At 38.8% G+C, this 27,200-nt stretch overlaps 1 protein-coding gene across 1 annotated transcript in view; it reads left to right on the plus strand.

Moving 5' to 3' along the window:
• Positions 1 to 27,200, plus strand: part of LOC121385046 — a 184,693-nt gene that overhangs the window by 97,609 nt on the left and 59,884 nt on the right. The window contains exons 24-32 of the mRNA XM_041515582.1: positions 809 to 1,034; positions 5,665 to 5,832; positions 6,537 to 6,700; positions 10,392 to 10,529; positions 13,070 to 13,418; positions 13,859 to 13,987; positions 17,881 to 18,041; positions 23,215 to 23,363; positions 25,779 to 25,954. Coding sequence (XP_041371516.1) covers positions 809 to 1,034; positions 5,665 to 5,832; positions 6,537 to 6,700; positions 10,392 to 10,529; positions 13,070 to 13,418; positions 13,859 to 13,987; positions 17,881 to 18,041; positions 23,215 to 23,363; positions 25,779 to 25,954 — 1,660 coding nt within the window. The remainder of the gene's footprint in view (positions 1 to 808; positions 1,035 to 5,664; positions 5,833 to 6,536; positions 6,701 to 10,391; positions 10,530 to 13,069; positions 13,419 to 13,858; positions 13,988 to 17,880; positions 18,042 to 23,214; positions 23,364 to 25,778; positions 25,955 to 27,200) is intronic.

Consider the following 27,200-nt stretch of genomic DNA (forward strand, 5'->3'; position numbering starts at 1 on the left):
GTCTTGGCAATGCCTCATATACCCAGAAATGGGCATTTTGGTAATGCCTAATATACCCAGAAATGAGCATTTTGGTAATGCCTAATATACCCAGAAATGAGCATTTTGGTAATGTCTAATATACCCAGAAATGGGCATCGTGGTAATTATGTCTAATATACCCAGAAATGGGCATTTTGGTAATGTCTAATATACCCAGAAATGGGCATCTTGGTAATGTCTAATATACCCAGAAATGAGCATTTTGGTAATGCCTAATATACCCAGAATTGGGCGTCTTGGTAATGTCTAATATACCCAGAAATTGTCATTTTGGTAATGTCTAATATACCCAGAAATGGGCGTCTTGGTAATGTCTAATATACCCAGAAATGGGCATCTTGGTAATGTCTAATATACCCAGAAATGGGTGTCTTGGTAATGTCTAATATACACAGAAATGGTCATTTTGGTAATGTCTAATATACCCAGTATACACAAAAATGGGCATCACAGAAATGGGCGTCTTGGTAATGTCTAATATACACAGAAATGGGCATCTTGGTAATATCTAATAAACCCAGAAATGGGCGTCTTGATAATGTCTAATATATTTAGTATACCCAGAAATGGGCGTCTTGGTAATGTCTAATGTACTCTCTCACTAACTCACTCACTCACTCACTCAGTCACTCACTAAGTCACTCACTCACTCGCACACTGTCTGTCTGTCTGTCATTCTGTCTCTTAGTGATTCTATCATTGTAACACTGATGTGAACTTCCATGTAATCTGCCTCTTATATATAACCATGTGTCTTGTTCTATAGGTGGTAAAACCCAAGACCCCAACTGTGCCGATCCCAAAGTATGAGTATTTCAACTACACCATCTCGTACATGGTGTACAACCGGAAGCAGATTGAGCAGCTCATTGACAAGGCTGTCTACTGCGAGCAGGAGATTTCACTCATGTGTAATGACAGCGGAGTAACCCTCAGTAACGTGTTCGGCTGGTACGGCAGAGATGGCAAAGTGATGCCGTACTGGAGTAAAGGTGTAAAAAAATCTTCTTATTTTTTCTTTTTCTTTTTACTTTATGCATTTCAAGGTGGGACATAGCCCAGTGGTAAAGCGCTCGCTCGATGTGTGATCGGTTATTTTTCGTTCCAGCCAGTGCACCACTATTGGTACATCAAAGTTCGTGGTATGTACTACCCTGTCTGGGATGGTGCATATAAAAGATCCCTTGCTGTTAATGAAAAAGAGTAGGCCATGAAGTGGCGACAGCGGGTTTCCTCTCTCAATATCTGTGTGGTCCTTACCCATATGTCCGACGCCATATAACCGTAAATAAAATGTGTTGAGTGCATTGTTAAATAAAACATTTCTACATTTCTACTTTATGTATTTCATTTCAAGTTATTTTTGTGCTTATATCCAATTAAGGTTCAAGCACGCTGTCCTGGGTACATACACACCTCAGATATCTGGGCTGTCTAGCTAGCTGTCCATGACAGAGGGTTAGTGAGAGAGAGGAGGGTGTAGTGGCTCTGGGTGGGAACCAAGTACCTACCAGCCTTATGTCCGATGGCTTAACCACGACACCACCGAGGCCGGTACCGGGCTGCGAACCCAGTACCTACCAGCCTTATGTCTGATGGCTTAACCACGACACCACCTAGGCCGGTACCGGGCTGCGAACCCTGTACCTACCAGCCTTATGTCTGATGGCTTAACCACGACACCACCGAGGCCGGTACCGGGCTGCGAACCCAGTACCTACCAGCCTTATGTCTGATGGCTTAACCACGAGGCCAGTACCGGGCTGCGAACCATGTACCTACCAGCCTTATGTCCGATGGGTTAACCACGACACCACCGAGGCCGGTACCGGGCTGCGAACCCAGTACCTACCAGCCTTATGTCTGATGGCTTAACCACGAGGCCGGTACCGGGCTGCGAACCCTGTACCTACCAGCCTTATGTCCGATGGGTTAACCACGACACCACCGAGGCCGGTACCGGGCTGCGAACCCAGTACCTACCAGCCTTATGTCCGATGGCTTAACCACGACACCACCGAGGCCGGTACCGGGCTGCGAACCCAGTACCTACCAGCCTTATGTCTGATGGCTTAACCACGACACCACCGAGGCCGGTACCGGGCTGCGAACCCAGTACCTACCAGCCTTATGTCTGATGGCTTAACCACGAGGCCGGTACCGGGCTGCGAACCCTGTACCTACCAGCCTTATGTCCGATGGGTTAACCACGACACCACCGAGGCCGGTACCGGGCTGCGAACCCAGTACCTACCAGCCTTATGTCTGATGGCTTAACCACGAGGCCGGTACCGGGCTGCGAACCCTGTACCTACCAGCCTTATGTCTGAAGGCTTAACCACGACACCACCGAGGCCGGTACTGGGCTGCGAACCCAGTACCTACCAGCCTTATGTGTCTGATGGCTTAACCACGACACCACCGAGGCCGGTACCGGGCTGCGTACCCTGTACCTTCCAGCCTTATGTCTGATGGCTTAACCACGACACCACCGAGGCCGGTACCGGGCTGTGAACCCAGTACCTACCAGCCTTATGTCTGATGGCTTAACCACGACACCACCGAGGCCGGTACCGGGCTGCGAACCCAGTACCTACCAGCCTTATGTCTGATGGCTTAACCACGACACCACCGAGGCCGGTACCGGGCTGCGAACCCTGTACCTACCAGCCTTATGTCTGATGGCTTAACCACGACACTACTGAGGCCGGTACCAGGCTGCGAACCCTGTACCTACCAGCCTTAAGTCTGATGGCTTAACCACGACACTACCGAGGCCGGTACCGGGCTGCGAACCCTGTACCTACCAGCCTTATGTCTGATGGCTTAACCACGACACCACCGAGGCCGGGACTGGGCTGCGAACCCTGTACCTACCAGCCTTATGTCTGATGGCTTAACCACGACACCACCGAGGCCGGTACCGGGCTGCGTACCCTGTACCTACCAGCCTTATGTCTGATGGCTTAACCACGACACCACCGAGGCCGGTACCGGGCTGCGAACCCAGTACCTACCAGCCTTATGTCTGATGGCTTAACCACGACACCACCGAGGCCGGTACCGGGCTGCGAACCCAGTACCTACCAGCCTTATGTCTGATGGCTTAACCACGACACCACCTAGGCCGGTACCGGGCTGCGAACCCAGTACCTACCAGCCTTATGTCTGATGGCTTAACCACGACACCACCTAGGCCGGTACCGGGCTGCGAACCCAGTACCTACCAGCCTTATGTCTGATGGCTTAACGACGACACCACCTAGGCCGGTACCGGGCTGCGAACCCAGTACCTACCAGCCTTATGTCTGATGGCTTAACCACGACACCACCGAGGCCGGTACCGGGCTGCGAACCCTGTACCTAACAGCCTTATGTCTGATGGCTTAACCACGACACCACCGAGGCCGGTACCGGGCTGCGAACCCAGTACCTACCAGCCTTATGTCTGATGGCTTAACCACGACACCACCGAGGCCGGTACCGGGCTGCGAACCCAGTACCTACCAGCCTTATGTCCGATGGCTTAACCACGACACCACCGAGGCCGGTACCGGGCTGCGAACCCAGTACCTACCAGCCTTATGTCCGATGGCTTAACCACGACACCACCGAGGCCGGTACCGGGCTGCGAACCCTGTACCTACCAGCCTTATGTCTGATGGCTTAACCACGACACTACTGAGGCCGGTACCGGGCTGCGAACCCTGTACCTACCAGCCTTAAGTCTGATGGCTTAACCACGACACTACCGAGGCCGGTACCGGGCTGCGAACCCTGTACCTACCAGCCTTATGTCTGATGGCTTAACCACGACACCACCGAGGCCGGTACCGGGCTGCGAACCCAGTACCTACCAGCCTTATGTCCGATGGCTTAACCACGACACCACTGAGGCCGGTACCGGGCTGCGCCTTATGTTCGATGGCTTAACCACGACACCACCGAGGCCGGTACCGGGCTGCGAACCCAGTACCTACCAGCCTTATGTCCGATGGCTTAACCACGACACCACTGAGGCCGGTACCGGGCTGCGAACCCAGTACCTACCAGCCTTATGTCCGATGGCTTAACCACGACACCACCGAGGCCGGTAGTGGAACTTTAACTTTCTTTACAGTCACACATTGCACAAATTACATGATAAATAAAGAATATTAATCCTGTGAATGACAGTCGACACTTGGAGTAATCGATTTCCATTAAGTACTTTAAACACTTGCACTGATCATCAAAAATTGTAGGTGACAAAGTGAAAGAAAAGAAAGAAATGTTTTGCTTAACGATGCACTCAACACATTTTATTGACGGTTATATGGCATCAGACATATAGTTAAGGACCACACCGTGTTTGAGAGGAAACCCGCTGTCGCCACTACATGGGCTACTCTTTCCGATTAGCAGCAAGGGATCTTTTATTTGCCCTTCCCACAGGCAGGATAGCACAAACCATGGCCTTTGTTGAACCAGTTATGGATCACTGGTCGGTGCAAGTGGTTTACACCTACCCATTGAGTCTTGCGGAGCACTCACTCAGGGTTTGGAGTCGGTATCTGGATTAAAAATCCCATGCCTCGACTGGGATCTGAACCCAGTACCTACCAGCTTGTAGTCTGATGGCCTAACCACGACGCCACTGAGGTTGGTTTGACAAAGGGATTACATGTATTCTCATAAATCAGGGTCGGGACGTAGCCCAGTGGTAAAGTGTTCGCTTGATGCACTGTCGCGTCTAGGATCGATCCCTGTCGGACCCACTGGGCTATTGCTCGTTGCAGCCAGTGTTCCACAACTGGTGTAACAAAGGCCGTGGTATGTACTATCCTGTCTGTAGGATGGTTACAATTAAAGATACCTTGCTACTAATAAAAAGAATGTAGCAGGTTTCCTCTCTAAGACTATGTCACAATTATCAAATGAACCCTGTATCTACCAGTCTGATGGCTTAACCACTGCGCCACCAAGGCCGGTTATAAGTACATACATTTGCATTGGGATCAATTCCAGTTGATGGGCTCATTGGGCTGTTATTCATTCCAGCCAGTACACCATGAGTGGTATGTCAATAGCTGTGGTATGTGCTGTCCTGACTTTGAGATGGTGCATATAAAAGATCTCTTGCTACTAATGGAAAAATGTAGCAGGTTTCCTTTCTTATTAAGGTTATGTGTCAAAATTACCAAATGTTTGACATCCAATAGACGATGATTACTAAATCAATGTGCTCTAGTGGTGTCGTTAAACAAAAGAAACATTCAATGTATAAATCAAAGGAGTTAGAATAATCAGAAACTGTTAAAAGGCCTTGCATAGTATATTATAGATTTGTTTTCTTAAGCCAGTGCACCACGACTGGTATATCAAAGGCTGTGGTATGTACTACCCTGTCTGTGGGATGGTGCATATAAAAGATCCCTTTCTGCTAATCGAAAAGAGTAGCCCATGAAGTGGCGACAGCGGGTTTCCTCTCTCAATCTGTGTGGTCCTTAACCATATGTCTGATGCCATATAACCTTAAATAAAATGTGTTGAGTCCGTCGTTAAATAAAACATTTCTTTCTTTCTTTTTTTCTTTTTTGTTTTCTAAAGTGCATAGACTCATTCTGAATAGTAATTTTGCAGGAAGCACCCCATGTGATGGTGATGGTAGTAACTGCAAGTGTAACGCGCCTGGAGAAAATGAAGACTTTGGGTTGATTACCGATAAAGGAGCGATCCCAGTGTCTCGCGTCGAGCTTGGACCAGCTAAGGGAGACAGGAAGCTGACCATTGGGGACGTGCGTTGCTACGGTATGTTGGATACAGGGCCATAGGTTTGGGTGGGGTTGTAGGGTGGGGAGGGCAGTTGCATTTAACTCATCCACGTTTAAAATAATAGATCTTAAATGTTACTCCCTAGCAATGTAGGTGATAGATTTTAAATGTCTCTGTCCATCCGTCGTCTGTCTGTCTGTGTCTCTGCCTCTCTCTGTCTCTCTCTCTCTCTCTCTCTCTCTCTCTCTCTCTCTCTCTCTCTCTCTTTTTCTCACTCTCATGCTCTCTCTCACTAAAATTAACAAATGTGTGACATCCAATAGCTGATGATTAATAAATCAATCAATCTACTCTAGTAGTGTCATTAAACAAAACAAATGTGTCTCTCTCTTTCTCTGTCTCTCTCTGTCTCTCTCTGTCTCTCTCTGTCTCTCTCTCTCTCTCTCTCTCTCTCTCTCTCTCTCTCTCTCTCTCTCTCTCTCTCTCTCTCTCTCTCTCTCTCTCTCTCTCTCTCTCTCTCTCTCTCTCTCTCTCTCTCTCTCTCTCTCTCTCTCTCTCTCTCTCTCTCTCTGTCTCTCTCTCTCTCTCTCTCTCTCTCTCTCTCTCTCTCTCTCTCTCTCTCTCTCTCTCTCTCTCTCTCTCTCTCTCTCTCTCTCTCTCTCTCTCTCTCTCTCACACACAGTCATAGTTTTAAATCTCATTAAAGAATCCTTCCATCAGTTTCTTGTTTCCACCTATAGACATCTACAAAGACTGCTATGACATAATGCAACACGGAGCCAAGCGCAGGTCCAGCTACTACCGCAACAGCACGTACGTTGTTGACCCTGATGGTGCTGGTGGTGTATCGCCATTCCTGGTGAAGTGCGAGTTCCACAGTAAAGATGGATATGCAGTCACAGAGGTAAAATGTCAGGGTGGGGATGGGGGGATGTGGAGGCATTGTAATATAGTTTCTTTTACAGCTAAATACAAAATAAAAAAGTGCAGGTTTTGTATTTTATCTTTCTTACCTCCCCTCATGGGCATCAATCTGGCTTTAAAAGTGTGAGGGGATGTGTTAGTGTTTGTTTGTGTGTGTGTGTGTGTGTGTGTGTGTATGTGTGTTGTGTATGTGTGTTGTGTATGTGTGTTGTGTATGTGTGTGTGTCTGTGTGTGTGTGTCTGTGTCTGTGTCTATCTCTGTGTGTGTGTGTGTGTGTGTGTGTGTGTGTGTGTGTGTGATAAAGGAATGTGAATGAAAATCATAAAGCTACACATTAGTGGTTAAACTTTTAATTCAAGAAAACAAATCCAAATTGCAAATCAAAATGTTGATATCTGACAGTTTAACAAAATAGTTGTCTATGTTTTAAAACAGACCAAAGAACTACGCGGGACTAGAAATGAAAAAAAAATTCTACATGCACCAGGTGCATGCTGAAAAAAAAGTTACATGCACCATTAAAATTCTGCATGCACCAAAAATAAGGCAATACACAGTACTTGAAAAATATTAGCATGCACCGCGTGCATCCAGTTTTAAAAGTTACATGCACACGCAAAAACCAGCATGCACCGGTGCATGTACTAACACTGCATTTCGAGCCCTGCAGTACGTCGTGTGTCGCTTCTTTTTTCTTCTTTTTTTGTTTGTTTGTTTGTTGTTGCTGTTGTTATTAGTGGTGGTGGTGGTGGTGTTGTTGCTTTTGCTAAACGAAAAAGTGCTGGGGGGGGGGCATTTATATAGATTGTCCCCCTGTCCCCCACCGATCTACGCCCATGCCTCCCCCTTCCCTGATAAAGACTGTTATACAGACATAGGTAAAATGTCAGGGTCGTACATAGTCTTACATTAATGAGTAGGGATAGGGGAGGGGGAGGCATGCTAATATAGTTTCTTTTACAGCTAGAGAGAAAAAAAAAGGCAGGTTTTATTTGTCTTACCTCCCCTTGCCTCCCCCCTCCCCGATAAAGATGGATATACAGACACAGGTAAAGTCTTAAAGTAATGGGTGGGGATGGGGGAGAGGGACGCATTGTAATATAGTTTCTTTTACAGTTAAGAGAAAATATTTATAAAAGGGTAGGTTTTGTATTTTATTTGTCTTACCTCCCCTTGTCTCCCCCCTCCCTAATAAAGATGGATATACAGACACAGGTAAAATTTCAGGGTCATACATAGTCTTACATTAATGGGTGGGGATGGGGGAGGGGGTGGCATGCTAATATAGTTTCTTTTACAGCTAGAGAAAAAAAAAAAAAAATGCAGGTTTGTATTTTATCTGTCTTACCTCCCCTTGGCTCCCCCTCCCTGATAAAGATGGATATACAGACACAGGTAAAATTTCAGGGTCATATATAGACTTAAATTAATGGGTGGGGATGGGGAGGGGGAGGCATGGTAATATACATGTAGTTTCTTTTACAGTTAGAGAAAACAATTTAAAAGGGCAGGTCTTGTATTTTATGTCTTACCTCCCCTTGCCTCCCCCTCCCCGATAAAGACACATATACAGACACAGGTAAAATTTCAATGTCATACATATCTAAATGAAAGGATTGGGAAGAGAATGTGTGGGGAAGCATAATAAGATAATATCTTCTCCAGTTAGAAAAAATGGCAGTTCTTGTAATTTTTTGCTTCACCTTAACCCTCACAGAGGTAAGATTTATAGGATATTAAACAAGCTTCCATGTCGTATCATGTTTATGTCACGAGTGAAATAATTTTTATGAGGGACATAAACATGATATGAAATGGTAGTGAGTTTAATATCCTATTTATTACCCATAATCGATCTTAATTTATGTCACTCAACTCATTTGGTTGACGTTCCTGTGAGGTTCTAGTGCGCCAATCGATGACATCAACGCAATGTTCGAAATAAACACATAATCTGCGTAGACAAACAAAATGGAACTTGGTGGTTGTCCAGTGGACAATTGAAAATGTTCAATGAAGTTTCATTTTGAGCAATGAAAAACATTGTCCTGTACTTGAATAAAGCAAACTATTTATTTGAACAAGTAAAAATATTGTCGGACAAGCAGATTTGTAGATGTGTTTGTCTGGTGGATTAGTGAAAAATTCTGCTAAAAATTCTGCTTGGAGTAACATACAAATTAAATACATTTTCTTATTTAGAATATCAGTGTTTGTATTTACAAGGTGTTTGTTGTTATCCTAATGCTTGTAGTAGCCCAAACCGGATTTTACCTCCTAATATTTTCGTACGTACGAAAAAATATATATCACAAATTAAAGTAAAAAGTGAGTACTACAAACATTAATATACGACAGTAAACACATTCGATATACAGACACTGGTATTCTAAACAAGTAAATATATTTAGTATGAAATGGTAGTCACCAACACGGCTCTGTTATCACAAACATCTTACAATGGCTGCAAACTCAGGACTGTCCCTTTAAGCTTCTAGGTTTTTAAATGCCTGATAATTCCGACCTCGTTAAAGTTGTATTTTCCTAATATGTCACTTATTTAGTATAATTCGCTAAATGTTAAAATCACTAATATTTTATGATTTACATATATGTAGAGCTGGGCGGTATTGACTTTTGAGGTTCGGTATAGATATCGATATTTTGGGGGTGATTTACCTCGGTATCGGTACGGTATTCGGTATTGACACGATACCGATATCGAGCGCTATTTTCGGTATACTTGGCTTTAAATGCATGCCTGTGTTAAGGCTCACCCGCTAATTTCATTTAAATACAATTAAATTCCATACACAAGGCTCTCGTCTGATTTATACCAACCCATTTTGCGTTCATCAGATATGTTATTAGTGCTTTCTGGGAAATATTTTTCAATACCAAAATTTTGGTATTTTGAAATTTACTCGGTACAGTAAATCGGTATTGACATACATGTAGTACCAATACTGAACGGTATATACGGTATACCGCCCAGCTCTAACAGTATGTTAATAACGCTGTAATACTAATATTTTATGATGTACAATATGTTAATAACACTGTAACACTAATATTTTATGATTTACAGTATGTTAATAACACTATAACACTAATATCGTATGATTTACAGTATGTTAATAACGCTATAACACTAATATCGTATGATTTACAGTATGTTAATAACACTGTAACACTAATATTTTATGATTTACAGTATGTTAATAACACTATAACACTAATATCATATGATTTACAGTATGTTAATAACGCTATAACACTAATATCGTATGATTTACAGTATGTTAATAACGCTATAAGACTAATATCGTATGATTTACAGTATGTTAATAATGCTATAATACTAATATCGTATGATTTACAGTATGTTAATAACACTGTAATACTAATATTTTATGATTTACAGTATGTTAATAATGCTGTAATACTAATATCGTATGATTTACAGTATGTTAATAACACTATAATACTAATATTTTATGATTTACAGTATGTTAATAACGCTGTAACACTAATATTTTATGATTTACAGTATGTTAATAACACTACAACACTATTTTATGATTTGCAGTATATTAATAACACTATAACACTAATATCGTATGATTTACAGTATGTTAACAACGCTGTAACACTAATATCCATTTTTCAGATAATCTACAAGGGGAACCCAGTGACCGTGATTAAGAACAGCGGCAAACCTCTACAGTTTAAAGTACCAATCACCTACCCCGCGTCCAGCCCCAAACAGAGCAACACTCTCGCCAAACAGGCAGGATTCTGTTACCAGGTGATTATACTGTTAGAGTTACCAGTCATCTACTCATTATACTAGTCACCTACCCATTATACTGTTAAAACTACCAATATTATAGTGTTCACCTACTCATTATACTGTTAAAACTACCAATATTATAGTGTTCACCTACCCATTATACTGTTAAAACTACCAATATTATAGTGTTCACCTACTCATTATACTGTTAAAACTACCAATATTATAGTGTTCACCTACCCATTATACTGTTAAAACTACCAATATTATAGTGTTCACCTACTCATTATACTGTTAAAACTACCAATATTATAGTGTTCACCTACCCATTATACTGTTAAAACTACCAATATTATAGTGTTCACCTACTCATACTGTTAAAACTACCAATATTATAGTGTTCACCTACTCATTGTACTGTTAAAACTACCAATATTATAGTGTTCACCTACTCATTATACTGTTAAAACTACCAATATTATAGTGTTCACCTACCCATTATACTGTTAAAACTACCAATATTATAGTGTTCACCTACCCATTATACTGTTAAAACTATCAATATTATAGTGTTCACCTACTCATTATACTGTTAAAACTACCAATCAGCTACTCATTGTACTGATCACATAACCATTATGTTATGATTACCAGTCAGCTACTCATTGTACTGATCACATAACCATTATAATGTTATGATTACCAGTCAGCTACTCATTGTACTGATCACATAACCATTATAATGTTATGATTACCAGTCAGCTACTCATTGTACTGTTAAAACTATCAGTCATCTACTCATTATATTGTTAAAATTACCAGTCATCTACTCATTATACTGTTGAAATTACCAGTCAACTACTCATTATACTGTTAGAAGTATCAATCACCTATTGATTATACTGTTAAAAAGATCAATCACCTACTCATTATACTGTTACAAATATCAATCAGCTATTCATTATACTGTTAAAATTAGCAGTCATCTACTCATACTGTTAAAACTACCAGTCAACTATCCATTATACTGTTAAAATTACCAATCACCAACACATTATACTGTTAAAAGTACCAATCACCTACTCATTATACTGTTAAAATGACCAGTCAACTAATTATATTGTTAAAATTATCAGTCAACTACTCATTATACTGTTAAAATTACCAATCACCTACTCATTATACTGTTAAAATTACCAATCACCACTTATTACACTGTTAAAATTACCAGTCATCTACTCGTTATACTGTTAAAATTACCAGTCATCTACTCATTGTACTGTTAAAACTACCAGTCATCTACTCATTATACTGTTAAAACTACCAGTCAGCCACTCATTATACTGTTAAAATTACCAATCACCTACTCATTATACTGTTAAAATTACGAATCACCTACTCGTTATAGTTAAAATTACGAATCACCTACTCATTATACTAGTTACCTACTCATTCTACTGTTACCATTACTAATCACCTACTCATTATACTGTTAAAAATATCAATCCCCTACTCATTCTACTGTTACCACTACTAATCACCTACTCACTATATCCTGTTACTTAACTACCAATTACCAATTACTACCAATCGATCATGGCTGTAACTTATGAGTAATTACCAGATCCATATAGTGTAGTACCTTTTATTCCGCACAGTATGCTTCTTGCTATGCCTGAAACAAAAAACCCAGGTTTCCATAAAATATGTAAAAATGGATGCAGACAAAATTTAAGTTTATTTTGTTGAATGACACTACTAGAGCACATTGATTAATTAAAATCAGCTATTGGATGTCAAACATTTGGTAATTCTGACTCGTAGTTATCAGAGGAAACCCACTACATTTTTCCATTAGCAGCAAGGGATCTGATATACATGTATGCCCTTTTCCAAAGACAGGAAAGCATATACCACAGCCTTTGACCAGTTGTGATGCACTGGTTGGAATGAGAAAAAAATCAAATAGTTGAAAGGATCCACCGAGGTGGTTCAATCCTGCGATGAAAGCACCTCAGGCGAGCACTCAACCGACTGAGCTAAATCCCACCCCAGGATGCAAACCAATGCAGACTGGCTGCAACTGTGTTCCCATAAACATTTTCTTGATTGGTCTGCATTGATCTGCATCAGTCAGTTTGTGATGTCTTACAAATTTTATGAAAACCAGACTTTACAACTGTATTTAAAGTTTGTTTTGTCTTCTGCTATTGGATGTCAAACATTTGCTAATTTTGACGTATATAATATAGTCTTAGAAAGGAAACCCGCTACATTTTTTCATTAGTAGAAAGGGATCTTTTATATATGCACCATCCCACAGACAGGATAGCACATACCATGACCTTTGACATACCAGTCATGGTGCAATGGCTAGAACGAGAAATAGCCCAATAGGCATAATTCCTAATAAGGCATGTACACTTTACTATATTTCCAATGGGCCCGCTGACGTGGATTGATCCCAGATCGATGTCACGCATCAGGTGGGGACTTAACCACTGGGCTACGTCGATCCTGCCCCTAATTAAAACTCTATTTTATCGTTATTGTAGGGCATGCTGTACGAGTGCATCCAGTCACCACTCGTGAATAACAACAACCCGCAACAGTCTGGTGTTCAGCTGTTTGGAACAAACACAACGACGTTTGGGAAAGGCGCTGATACAGACGGCATCGGCTGTCCCTGCAGTGTTGTTGGAACCTGCAACTTGAATGGCAATGGCAATGACGCCAACACTTGTCGCTGTGACAACAAAGGGTCGATGATGACATTCGATAACGGAACCGTTATCGATAAGGATCAGCTTCCTCTCGTTAGTGGGTCGTTCGGAGGTCAAGATTCACCAAACTCGGTTGGAAAATTCACAATAGGTCCCATGAGATGTGCCAATAAGCCTTTTGGTAAGTAGTATTAGTTTAAACTTGTTCTCAATTATTAATGACATTAATCAAGCTCGATCTTCAAAACTACCATTTAGGGTCTTCTTTTTTAAAATATAAATTTAATAGTTTTTTGTGTAGAAAGCAAGACAAAATAGGGCCAAATATACAAAGCCTGTTTATGTCTTTCACTCATGTAACTACATACATTTATAATGCTTAAAACACCTGCATTAAGAAAAACAGGCTTCTTAAATTTGGACCATTGTTGTGAGTCTTACTGCAAACATTTGAGAGTTGACAGGTCTGTTACTTATTTGATATAATAATATGTCAAATTTCAGACAGAAAATAAAATAGTTCACAAACTTGCATGATAATTTTCATATGACACTTATGTAAGTATAGTATTTTTCATGTTACTCTTGTCAGGACTTGATGGCTGGTGTGTAATATTTCAGATATTCCACGGGACTGTGAGGAAGCACTCAAGTGGGGATACAAAAGTGGAGAGTATCTCATCTTTCCAAAGGATTATGTCGACAAACCGTTCTTTGTTTTCTGTGATATGAACATAAATCCTGGACATGGTAATTGCAATCAATAGTCCTTCTTTGCTTCTTTCATTCTTTCCTTCCTTCCTTCCTTTTTTTCCTTCTATCCATCTCATCTTTCCAAAGGGATATGTTGACAAATCATTCTTTGTTTTCTGTGTTATGGACTAAACCCTGGACATCGTAATTACAATCAACAGCCCTTCTTTGCTTCTTTTTCCCCCCTTCTTTCCTTCCAAATTTTCCTTCTTTCCATCTAATCTTTCTAAAGACTTATCGACAAACTGTTCTTTGTTTTCATTGATACGGACACAAATCCTGGAAGTGGTAATTACAATCAATAGTCCTTCTTTGCTTCTTTCTTTCTTTCCTTTCCTTTCTTTTTCCATCTATCCATCCATCCATCCATTATTCCACCATACCACTTTCCCTTTATTCTTTATTTCTCTTCTTCCTTTTTGCCCTCTTTTCTTCCTTCCATTCTTGTTACCGTATATCTTCGCCTGTAAGTCGATCTCGGCTATAAGTCGAGTCCCTAATTTCAAGCCCTGAAAACATATTTTTTTATTGACCCGTTTATAAGTCGACCCATGAAATACAACTTATAAATATTGAAGTATTTCTTATTTTCAGCACATGAGAACAATAATGTACAATATTTGAACAAAAGAAAATTATTTTATAAACTTCAGTTTTCACGTTTTGTACATCGCAAACAAGTAACATAGCATCAAAACGAAATATTCCCTTAGTAGATAGTGAAAGCTGTTTGACTGTTACCGTATGGCACTGTACAGCATGGTTTTGTGCACAGACAACAACTTTATTTATAAACACTGACAACAGATCACTACAATAAAACTGAAAGTATCAGTTAATCACATGTTTTGCTGCCATATTAATACATGTAAGGAGGATAACTCTGGAAAGTATACTGGTTTTTATGTATGTCCCTATTGCTTTAGTGAACTGCAGATATCAGTCTAAGCTGTTTTAAGGGAAAGCTCATGCAGTAATATTCATGAAGTTAATCACCGGCAAAACATTGTTTGAACAACCATTAATGCCAGTGACCAGATTTCAAAATAAACTCAGGCAACAGGTAGTTAGTATTGTTTACATTTTTGCTATTAGTGATGACTGTTATTTTAACTAAGTGGACTGTTCTCTTGGCATGTGAGTGAGATCGCACACCTTTTTGCATAACCAAAACCGTTCTAATGCCAAAAAAAAAAGTTATAAAAAATAAATGTAACATATTTGAGTATAAATACAGGGCATACTTCAACAATAAAACTTGTAAAATAATCCCTAAAACGGTAATATTTTTGGGTGAAATTTTTTTACCCTCTTATAAGTCGACCCCCCAAGTTATAAAATAATTTTTGGGTGAAAAAAATTTGACTTATAGGCGAAGATATACGGTATTCTTTCTGGGGTGTTTGAAAGATGTTTAGAAAAAAAAAAATATATCATTATTTAAAACACTTTTAAATTAGTAGATTTTTGTACATATTTTGTTTCTTTTGTGACGTTTATTTTGGGTCACACTTGGTTTTAAATAAATGCTCTGTTGTTTCATTAAACCATGGCTCATGGAGTGTATTTAAAGATGGGGGGGGGGGGGGGGGGACACTGAGATAAAAATACATGTATTTGAGGGCCCAGATTTCAGGTGTTTTCCAGCCTTCTGAGCACATGTTATAGGAAAAACTGGTTGGAACATAACCCTGCTCCCCCCACCCCCCCCCCCTCCATTTCATGGTCCCTGCAAACAAACTATTAGACCAATTAAGATTAACTGTATATATAATTAAGTTGCACAGCATTACTGCAGTTGAGAAATGTAAATAAATGAGAATGTATGATTTCATTCTAATATATAGCAAAATGCTCAACCATCCAATATAACATCCAATAACAATTTTAAGCATCCAGTAACACTTTCTAGCATCCAGTAATGCATGTATGTTTTAAAATACAATAACACATAACCTTTTCAGCATCCAAAAACACTTTTAAGCATCCAGTGACACTTTGTAGCATCCAGTGACAATTTGTAGCATCCAGTATCAGTTTTTAGTATTCAGTAACACATTTTAGAACCTAATAATGCTTTTTGGTATCCAATAACATATTTTAGCATCCAATAATACTTTTTAGCATCAAATAACACTTGGTATACAGGATTGGTAATTATTGTTTAACCATGTGACAGAATTGAAACAGTTTGATTGCAGGCCCGTAGCATGGTGGACATTATTGGGGGTGCCCAATTTGGGGGGTCTGGGGGCATGATTCAAAGGTTATTTGCCCGTTACTCTTAACTCTCTCCCTTAATCTCGATCTATTAGTCTCACTACATCTTTTACATTCAGTCAAGATATAAAGGTTATAAAAAAAAACTAACCCCAAAACAGCCAAAATTATTGGGGGGGCCTGGGCCCCCCTGGCCCCCACCCTGCTACAGGCTTGGATTGGAACAGATAATGTATAGATGTATAATAATGTGAATTATTATCCACATGATTCAACATAACCAAGTTAATAAAAACATGGCTGGAAATGGCCTGTGGCCAGATCGCCAAATGTGACTCATTTTGGCGACTTGAATATTAAAAAATAATGGTGTTAGTAGCTCAAATAATATTATTTGGGCGATCTTGTTTAGAGCTATAACATATGAGCCACTGTTAATATTTGTATTGCATATATTTATTCCACATTAAAATCTTGTTCGTGGTTCGTAGTTCGCTAGTCCTGTAAAAGCAAACGAACATGATATTGTTTCCCCAGTCCTATACATGTAGCCCAGTTTATTCTGTCGACTCCTTCTGGTTGTTGGGCGGGACATAGCTCAGTGGTACAACACTCGCCTGATGCGCGGTCAATCTAGGATCGATTCCCATTGGTGGGCCCTGCATTAGGCTATTTCTCGTTCCAGCCAGTGCTCCACAACTGGTGTAACAAAGGCCTCTCTGTGGGATGGTGCATATAAAAGATCCCTTGCTGCTAATCGAAAAGAGTGGCGATGGCGGGTTTCCTCTCAATATCTGTGTGTGGTCTTTTAACCATATGTCTGACGCCATATAACCGTAGATACAAAATGTGTTGAATGCGTCGTTAAATAAAACATCTCTTTCTTTCTTTCTTTCCATATAACTGTAAATAAAATGTGTTGAGTGTGTTGTTAAATAAAACATTTCTTTCCTTCTTTCCTTCTGATTGTGGTTGAAATATTTTGAGTCCTTGTTATTCGTAAAAAAAATAAAAATAATAATATGGATAATAAAGAAATTATTACACCCGTATGTGAGTTGTACTGATTTTACGAAATTCGTGTCAGTATGCATGTATTGCATGTACATGTACTCTCGCTCAGGCAATATAAAATTCCTCATACTCGTTTCATGAAATCAGTATGACACACAAGCTTGTATAATAATCTCTATTTATCCTATAACTTACCCATGATATCCATGTCATAAACCCATGTGATAATTTTAGTGTATTAACCCGGTTAATAATGGTATGCATATTTGCAAGGTCTCTAGGTAATGTGTTACTGTGGATGGGTAATTTGCTTACAAGCCAATAAGACCTGTGTATCTGAGCGTAACGTTTTTCAAAGATTTAGTTAAAATGAGTGACATCAGACTAATTTGTGCTAATCGTGGTGACGTTATATTACCGATGGCGGCAACTTTACTACTGTGATTTACTAAAAATTGAATTAAAATGTTATTTTAGAAGTATTATAGGATAAACAGAATTCGCTACTCGTGTTTTTTAATATGTAAAATATCAACCTCATCTAGTTATTCGGTATTTGTCTCGGCAAAGCCTCAACAAATACTGATTGACATAGACTCAGTGGATATTTTCCATATTAAAAAATACTCGTGATAAATCCTCTATATTAATTACAGGTGTGATAAAGGTCCTGCCTAAAGTTGATGAGCCGATACCCGTGACAGGTGACCCTATCAATGTGACGTACCATGGCCCTACACCCAAGCAGCTGGAAGCCATCGTAAAGGTGTCCAAGTTCTGCTACCAGCCGGTCAAGTATGATTGCATTGGAACCAAGGTATTTAGGCACATGCACGCACATGCATGCACACGCAAAAACATGTACGCACACACACTTATACACATAAACGCGTACACACACACCTACACACATAACACATGCACGCATGCATGCACAAACACACACAAATACATGCACACGTACACACACACATGCATATGCACACACACATTTTGAATATAATATGTAAAAGTTAGTGAAGTTAAAGTTTGTTTTGTTTAATGACACCACTAGAGCACATTGATTTATTAATCATCAGCTATTGGATGTCATACATTTGATAATTTTGACACTTAATCTTAAAGAGGAAACCTGCTACATTTTTCCCATTAGTAGCAAGGGATCTTTTATATGGATGATCCCACAGACAGGATAACATATACCATGGCCTTTGATATACCAGTAGTTGTGCACTGGTTGGAACGAGAAATAGCCCAATGGGCCCAGTGACGGGGATCGATCCCAGACTGACTGCGCATCAGGCGAGCACTATACCACTGGACTACATCCATCCCCATCACTGTGATGGTAAAAGGTATTTTGTACTGATTCAAACATGTTTCTCATTTAGTTTTGTAGTTTTAAAAATTGCAGCAGCTGCAAGAATAAAATGCATAGTTACAGACCCTGACCTGAACAACTGAAAATAAAAGTATTTATTATCCACATAGTTCAAGATGTACAGGGAAATCCTGGCACTCTTTTTGTAACATCAGTATAACACACAAGTTCATATAATAATCTCTATGTATGTATGCTTCGCCTATGCAGTAAATACAAGAATTCGACACCTGTTTCATAAAATCAGTACGACACACAAGTTCATATAATAATCTCTGTGTATGTACATGTATGCTTCGCCTACGCAGTAAATACAAGAATCCCGACACTCGTTTCATAACATCAGTATGACACACAAGCTCATATAATAATCTCTGTGTATGTATGCCACCTACTCAGTAAATACAAGAATCCCGACACTCGTTTCATAACATCAGTATGACACACAAGCTCGTATAATAATCTCTATGTATGTATTCTTCGCCCATGCAGTAAATACAAGAATCTCAACACCTGTTTCATAAAAATCAGTACGACATACAAGCTCGTATAATAATCTCTATGTATGTATGCTTTGCCTACGCAGCAAATACAAGAATCCCGACACCTGTTTCGTAACATCCGTACAACACACAAGTTTATATAATAATCTCTATGTATGTATTCTTCGCCCATGCAGTAAATACAAGAATCTCAACACCTGTTTCATAAAAATCAGTACGACATACAAGCTCGTATAATAATCTCTATGTATGTATGCTTTGCCTACGCAGCAAATATAAGAATCCCGACACCTGTTTCGTAACATCCGTACAACACACAAGTTTATATAATAATCTCTATGTATGTATGCTTTGCCTACGCAGCAAATATAAGAATCCCGACACCTGTTTCGTAACATCCGTATAACACACAAGTTTATATAATAATCTCTATGTATGTATGCTTTGCCTACGCAGCAAATATAAGAATCCCGACACCTGTTTCGTAACATCCGTACAACACACAAGTTTATATAATAATCTCTATGTATGTATGCTTTGCCTACGCAGCAAATATAAGAATCCCGACACCTGTTTCGTAACATCCGTACAACACACAAGTTTATATAATAATCTCTATGTATGTATGCTTTGCCTACGCAGCAAATATAAGAATCCCGACACCTGTTTCGTAAAATCCGTACAACACACAAGTTTATATAATAATCTCTATGTATGTATGCTTTGCCTACGCAGCAAATATAAGAATCCCGACACCTGTTTCGTAACATCCGTACAACACACAAGTTTATATAATAATCTCTATGTATGTATGCTTTGCCTACGCAGCAAATATAAGAATCCCGACACCTGTTTCGTAACATCCGTATAACACACAAGTTTATATAATAATCTCTATGTATGTATGCTTTGCCTACGCAGCAAATATAAGAATCCCGACACCTGTTTCGTAACATCCGTACAACACACAAGTTTATATAATAATCTCTATGTACGTATGCTTTGCCTACGCAGCAAATATAAGAATCCCGACACCTGTTTCGTAACATCCGTATAACACACAAGTTTATATAATAATCTCTATGTATGTATGCTTTGCCTACGCAGCAAATATAAGAATCCCGACACCTGTTTCGTAACATCCGTATAACACACAAGTTTATATAATAATCTCTATGTATGTATGCTTTGCCTACGCAGCAAATATAAGAATCCCGACACCTGTTTCGTAACATCCGTATAACACACAAGTTTATATAATAATCTCTATGTATGTATGCTTTGCCTACGCAGCAAATATAAGAATCCCGACACCTGTTTCGTAACATCCGTACAACACACAAGTTTATATAATAATCTCTATGTATGTATGCTTTGCCTACGCAGCAAATATAAGAATCCCGACACCTGTTTCGTATCCGTACAACACACAAGTTTATATAATAATCTCTATGTATGTATGCTTTGCCTACGCAGCAAATATAAGAATCCCGACACCTGTTTCGTAACATCCGTACAACACACAAGTTTATATAATAATCTCTATGTATGTATGCTTTGCCTACGCAGCAAATATAAGAATCCCGACACCTGTTTCGTAACATCCGTACAACACACAAGTTTATATAATAATCTCTATGTATGTATGCTTTGCCTACGCAGCAAATATAAGCATCCCGACACCTGTTTCGTAACATCCGTACAACACACAAGTTTATATAATAATCTCTATGTATGTATGCTTTGCCTACGCAGCAAATATAAGAATCCCGACACCTGTTTCGTAACATCCGTACAACACACAAGTTTATATAATAATCTCTATGTATGTATGCTTTGCCTACGCAGCAAATATAAGAATCCCGACACCTGTTTCGTAACATCCGTACAACACACAAGTTTATATAATAATCTCTATGTATGTATGCTTTGCCTACGCAGCAAATATAAGAATCCCGACACCTGTTTCGTAACATCCGTACAACACACAAGTTTATATAATAATCTCTATGTATGTATGCTTTGCCTACGCAGCAAATATAAGAATCCCGACACCTGTTTCGTAACATCCGTACAACACACAAGTTTATATAATAATCTCTATGTATGTATGCTTTGCCTACGCAGCAAATATAAGAATCCCGACACCTGTTTCGTAACATCCGTACAACACACAAGTTTATATAATAATCTCTATGTATGTATGCTTTGCCTACGCAGCAAATATAAGAATCCCGACACCTGTTTCGTAACATCCGTACAACACACAAGTTTATATAATAATCTCTATGTATGTATGCTTTGCCTACGCAGCAAATATAAGAATCCCGACACCTGTTTCGTAACATCCGTATAACACACAAGTTTATATAATAATCTCTATGTATGTATGCTTTGCCTACGCAGCAAATATAAATCCCGACACCTGTTTCGTAACATCCGTACAACACACAAGTTTATATAATAATCTCTATGTACGTATGCTTTGCCTACGCAGCAAATATAAGAATCCCGACACCTGTTTCGTAACATCCGTATAACACACAAGTTTATATAATAATCTCTATGTATGTATGCTTTGCCTACGCAGCAAATACAAGAATCCCGACACCTGTTTCGTAACATCCGTACAACACACAAGTTTATATAATAATCTCTATGTATGTATGCTTTGCCTACGCAGCAAATACAAGAATCCCGACACCTGTTTCGTAACATCCGTACAACACACAAGTTTATATAATAATCTCTATGTATGTATGCTTTGCCTACGCAGCAAATATAAGAATCCCGACACCTGTTTCATAACATCCGTACAACACACAAGTTTATATAATAATCTCTATGTATGTATGCTTTGCCTACGCAGCAAATATAAGAATCCCGACACCTGTTTCGTAACATCCGTATAACACACAAGTTTATATAATAATCTCTATGTATGTATGCTTTGCCTACGCAGCAAATATAAGAATCCCGACACCTGTTTCGTAACATCCGTACAACACACAAGTTTATATAATAATCTCTATGTACGTATGCTTTGCCTACGCAGCAAATATAAGAATCCCGACACCTGTTTCGTAACATCCGTATAACACACAAGTTTATATAATAATCTCTATGTATGTATGCTTTGCCTACGGAGCAAATACAAGAATCCCGACACCTGTTTCGTAACATCCGTACAACACACAAGTTTATATAATAATCTCTATGTATGTATGCTTTGCCTACGCAGCAAATACAAGAATCCCGACACCTGTTTCGTAACATCCGTACAACACACAAGTTTATATAATAATCTCTATGTATGTATGCTTTGCCTACGCAGCAAATACAAGAATCCCAACACCTGTTTCGTAACATCCGTACAACACACAAGTTTATATAATAATCTCTATGTATGTATGCTTTGCCTACGCAGCAAATACAAGAATCCCGACACTCGTTTCATAACATCAGTATGACACACAAGCTCATATAAAAATCTCTATATTCACCTACGCAGTAAATACAAGAATCCCGACACTCGTTTCATAACATCAGTATGACACACAAGCTCATATAAAAATCTCTATATTCACCTACGCAGTAAATACAAGAATCCCGACACTCGTTTCATAACATCAGTATGACACACAAGCTCATATAAAAATCTCTATATTCACCTACGCAGTAAATACAAGAATCCCGACACTCGTTTCATAAAATCAGTATGACACACAAGCTCATATAAAAATCTCTATATTCACCTACGCAGTAAATACAAGAATCCCGACACTCGTTTCATAAAATCAGTATGACACACAAGCTCATATAAAAATCTCTATATTCACCTACGCAGTAAATACAAGAATCCCGACACCTGTTTCATAAAATCAGTATGACACACAAGCTCATATAAAAATCTCTATATTCACCTATGTAGTAAATACAAGAATCCCGACACCTGTTTCGTAATCTCAGTATGGCACACAAGCTCGTATAATAATCTCTATGTACGTATGCTTTGCCTACGCAGTAAATACAAGAATCCTGTCACCTGTTTCGTAAAATCAGTATGACACACAAGCTTGTAACATAATCTCTATTACCTGTTTTAGTTCTTTGGCGATGGAGCAGTCACATGGTCTGGACCGACTGGTTCGTCCAACACCAACTTTGGCAGTGCATCACCCTTTTCCATGGAGTGTACGTGCGGATCGGACAACTATTGTGGAGGGTACGACGGAAAAACGAAAATGAGACGAAGGTATTGTCTGTTTGTAGCTGAAATATATACAGTGAAACCCCTCTGAATCGGAAACCCCTCTAAACCGAAATAAGAAGTTCAGTTTTAAAGGGTATCCAGTTTAGAGAGGTTGTGATTTGTATGGATATTTACAAAATATACAGTGAATTAAGACCCTCTAAAGTGGACACCCACATAGTACCAAGTAAAACCTCCAGTTTTAAGGGGTATCCGGTTTACAGATGTTCTCTTCTGTATGGATATTTAAAAAATGACTGAAAAATGTCAGGTTTTGAGGGGTTTCGTTGTATTATTCATTTATTCAGTTTTGTAATATACAGTAAAACTCCTGTAAACTGGACACCCATGTTACCAAGTAAAAAGTCCAGTTTAAAGGGGCATCCACTTTAGATAGGTTATGTTATGTATGGATATTCAGAAAAACATACACGGAAATCCCTCTAAACTGGACACCCACAGTACCAAGTAAAAAGTCCAGTTTAAAGGGTATCCAGTTTAGGGAGGTTCTGAGTTGTATGGATATTTACAAAACATACAGTGAAACCCCTCTAAACTGGACACCCAAGTTACCAAGTAAAAAGTCCAGTTTTATAGGGTATCCAGTTTAGGGAGGTTCTGATTTGTATGGATATTTACAAAACATACAGGGAAACCCCTCTAAACTGGACACCCAAGTTACCAAGTAGAAAGTCCAGTTTTAAAGGGGTATCCAGTTTAGAGACTGAAAAATGTCTGATTTTGAGGGGTTTCATTGTGTTATTCATTTATTCAGTTTTCTAATATACAGTAAAACCCCTCTAAACTGGACACCCAGGGAACCAAGTAAAAAGTCCAGTTTCAAGGGGCATCCACTTTAGATAGGTTATGTTATGTATGGATATTCAGAAAAACATACACGGAAATCCCTCTAAACTGGACACCCACAGTACCAAGTAAAAAGTCCAGTTTAAAGGGTATCCAGTTTAGGGAGGTTCTGAGTTGTATGGATATTTACAAAACATACAGTGAAACCCCTCTAAACTGGACACCCAAGTTACCAAGTAAAAAGTCCAGTTTTATAGGGTATCCAGTTTAGGGAGGTTCTGATTTGTATGGATATTTACAAAACATACAGGGAAACCCCTCTAAACTGGACACCCAAGTTACCAAGTAGAAAGTCCAGTTTTAAAGGGGTATCCAGTTTAGAGACTGAAAAATGTCTGATTTTGAGGGGTTTCATTGTGTTATTCATTTATTCAGTTTTCTAATATACAGTAAAACCCCTCTAAACTGGACACCCAGGGAACCAAGTAAAAAAAACTGTTTTAAGGGATATCCGCGTTAGTGATGTTTTGTTCTATATGTGTTTTCAGGGAATTCTGGTTTACAGAGGGTCTGATTTTGAGGGGTCTCACTGTATTATCCATTTATTTAGTTTTGTAATATGCAGCTTATGCCATTGTATTAAGCAAAGATTAATAGAATCTATCACCATTGTGAGGTACAGATAAGGCAATTCCAACCCGAGGGACAAAAACCTCACAGTGGTGATTGATTCTTTTTCTTGCCCATTTAATTACAGTAACAAAACATTAATTTTGTAAGCCATGGTTTGTTTATTGTAGAACGATTCGTAAAACATTTCACCTACAAACTCTTTTAATCAAAAACGAAATATATAGTCCACATTATGCAACAACATTAAAAAGGTGAACATTTTCATTTGTTTAAATATTTTTAAAACAATGCTACAATGTGAAATGGCAAGCAGAATTCTGAAAATCATGAGTTATGACATCAATCGTTGTAAAGCATGAGTTATGACGTCAGGCATATGTAGAAATTGTCCAGCATTGGGGTGCTAGACCGATTTATCTAGCACCATGCATAATAAAATAATAAACTAATCATAACCATTCAAAAGATCGTACCCAAAAATGGTATATACTAAAAGTATAAACCAAAAATGATAGTATAATTTAATTATGACAGCATATTTCCTTGTTTTTATGAAATATAAAAAGCATTTCTTGCGTTATTTTGCCGTTTACGTGACGTAACCCAATGTTAATATCAGCTCAAACAATAGAAGTCACATGGTCATGCAAGTCCGATTTATTCCGCATGAGCTGATGTCATGGAATATGCCTGTCTTGCATGGCTAGGCATGGGAGAAAACATGATATATATATATTTTTTTTTTTTAAACGTATAGTTCAGTATTACCAAACTCCTTAATAAAATGTGTACAGTAATTCACATAATGAGGGCTGACAGTCCAAATATTTGCCAGCTAGTTAATGACCCTGATAACTACCAGGGTTAGCTCTGGGTGATCAGAACATTTTGCCAAATTATCTTTAAAAAAGCTAAACCTGTAGCTATTTTCCAACAAAATATAAATGATTATAAAATTTGTTTTCACCAAATTACCAGGAAATGCAACTGTGACATCGGTGATGCAGACAAGCGTGCTGATGCTGGCATAATCAGCTCCAAGGCTTTGCTTCCTATCACGAAAATGAACTTCAATGGCTGGATCGAAAATGCAATTGCAAATGCAGCTGCGAACCTAACTGTAGGAAATCTGTACTGTGGCACAGAGGAGTTTGGTAAGAACAAATGTGTTTTATTGGTATTCCATGGAAGTAAAAGGTTTTAAAGCAATTAATTTAAAACAGTTTTTTTGTTGCCATTAAATGAATGGATGTTTAACCTTCTGATTACTGCAGGCGAGATATCTCACCCGACATCACGCCGGTCCACGTACTGTATACACTACATTCCCCAGTGTATATTTCCCGCTGTTTTGTTCACAACACTCGCTGGAAACATAAATATAATACAGAAAACAGATTACTTAACAAGATGGTGGCTTTTACTGGTTTTTGGCAAGTATTTTTACTTGACAACAATGGCAGCATGTCGTGGTCATTTCAAGGATCGATAGCTGCTTGTGACGGCTAATTTGATAATAAATTTGATTATTTTACCAATAACGAAAATTACCAAATATTGGAATATGAATCTTAGTTCATTTTTTTTTTAAATCCATTCTGGTCGGAAAACCACTGTTATCGAAAATAATGGACATAAATATTGGACAGCTGGCCACAAATGCCCGTAAGTAAACACTACTTTTTCTAATTTTAATCAATATTAACTAATCTAAAATATCATACAAATTTGAAAACTCACAAAAATAATACTTACCAATTCAAATATGAACTATATTTTATACAAATATGAATAAATATGTTATGTATTTATAAAACATTTATGTGAATATATTTGAATAAAAATTATAAACTTGTACCCACTCAGTGTGGTTTTTGTCAAAAATTAATCCAGTATTCTGAAGGTTAACCTTTAGACTACTGAATTAATTTTTAACAAAAACCACGTTGAGTGGGTACAAGTTTATAATTTTTACTCACATATATTCACTTAAATGTTTTATAAATACATGAAATAAAGTTCATGTATGAATTGGTAAGTATTATTGTCGTGGGATTTTGTCATTTTTATTATTTTTAGATCAGCTAATGGTGATTAAAATTAAGCAAAACATAGAAAAAGTAGCGTTTACTTACGGGCATTTGTGGCCAGCTGTCCAGTATTTATGTCCATTATTCCCGATAACAGTGGTTTTCTGACCAGAATTTTTTTTTAAACCCAAACTACGATTCATATTGCAATATTTTGTGATTTTCGTTGTTGGTAAAACGATCAAATTTATTATCAAATTAGCTATCACAATCAGCTATCGATCCCTGAAAATGACCGCGACGTGCCGCCATTGTTGTCAAGCGAAAATACTTGCCGAAAACCACTTTTTGAACTCAAAATTTCAAGGTA

This window comes from Gigantopelta aegis, chromosome 11 (assembly GCF_016097555.1).
Source record: "Gigantopelta aegis isolate Gae_Host chromosome 11, Gae_host_genome, whole genome shotgun sequence".
Classification (NCBI taxonomy): domain Eukaryota; kingdom Metazoa; phylum Mollusca; class Gastropoda; order Neomphalida; family Peltospiridae; genus Gigantopelta; species Gigantopelta aegis.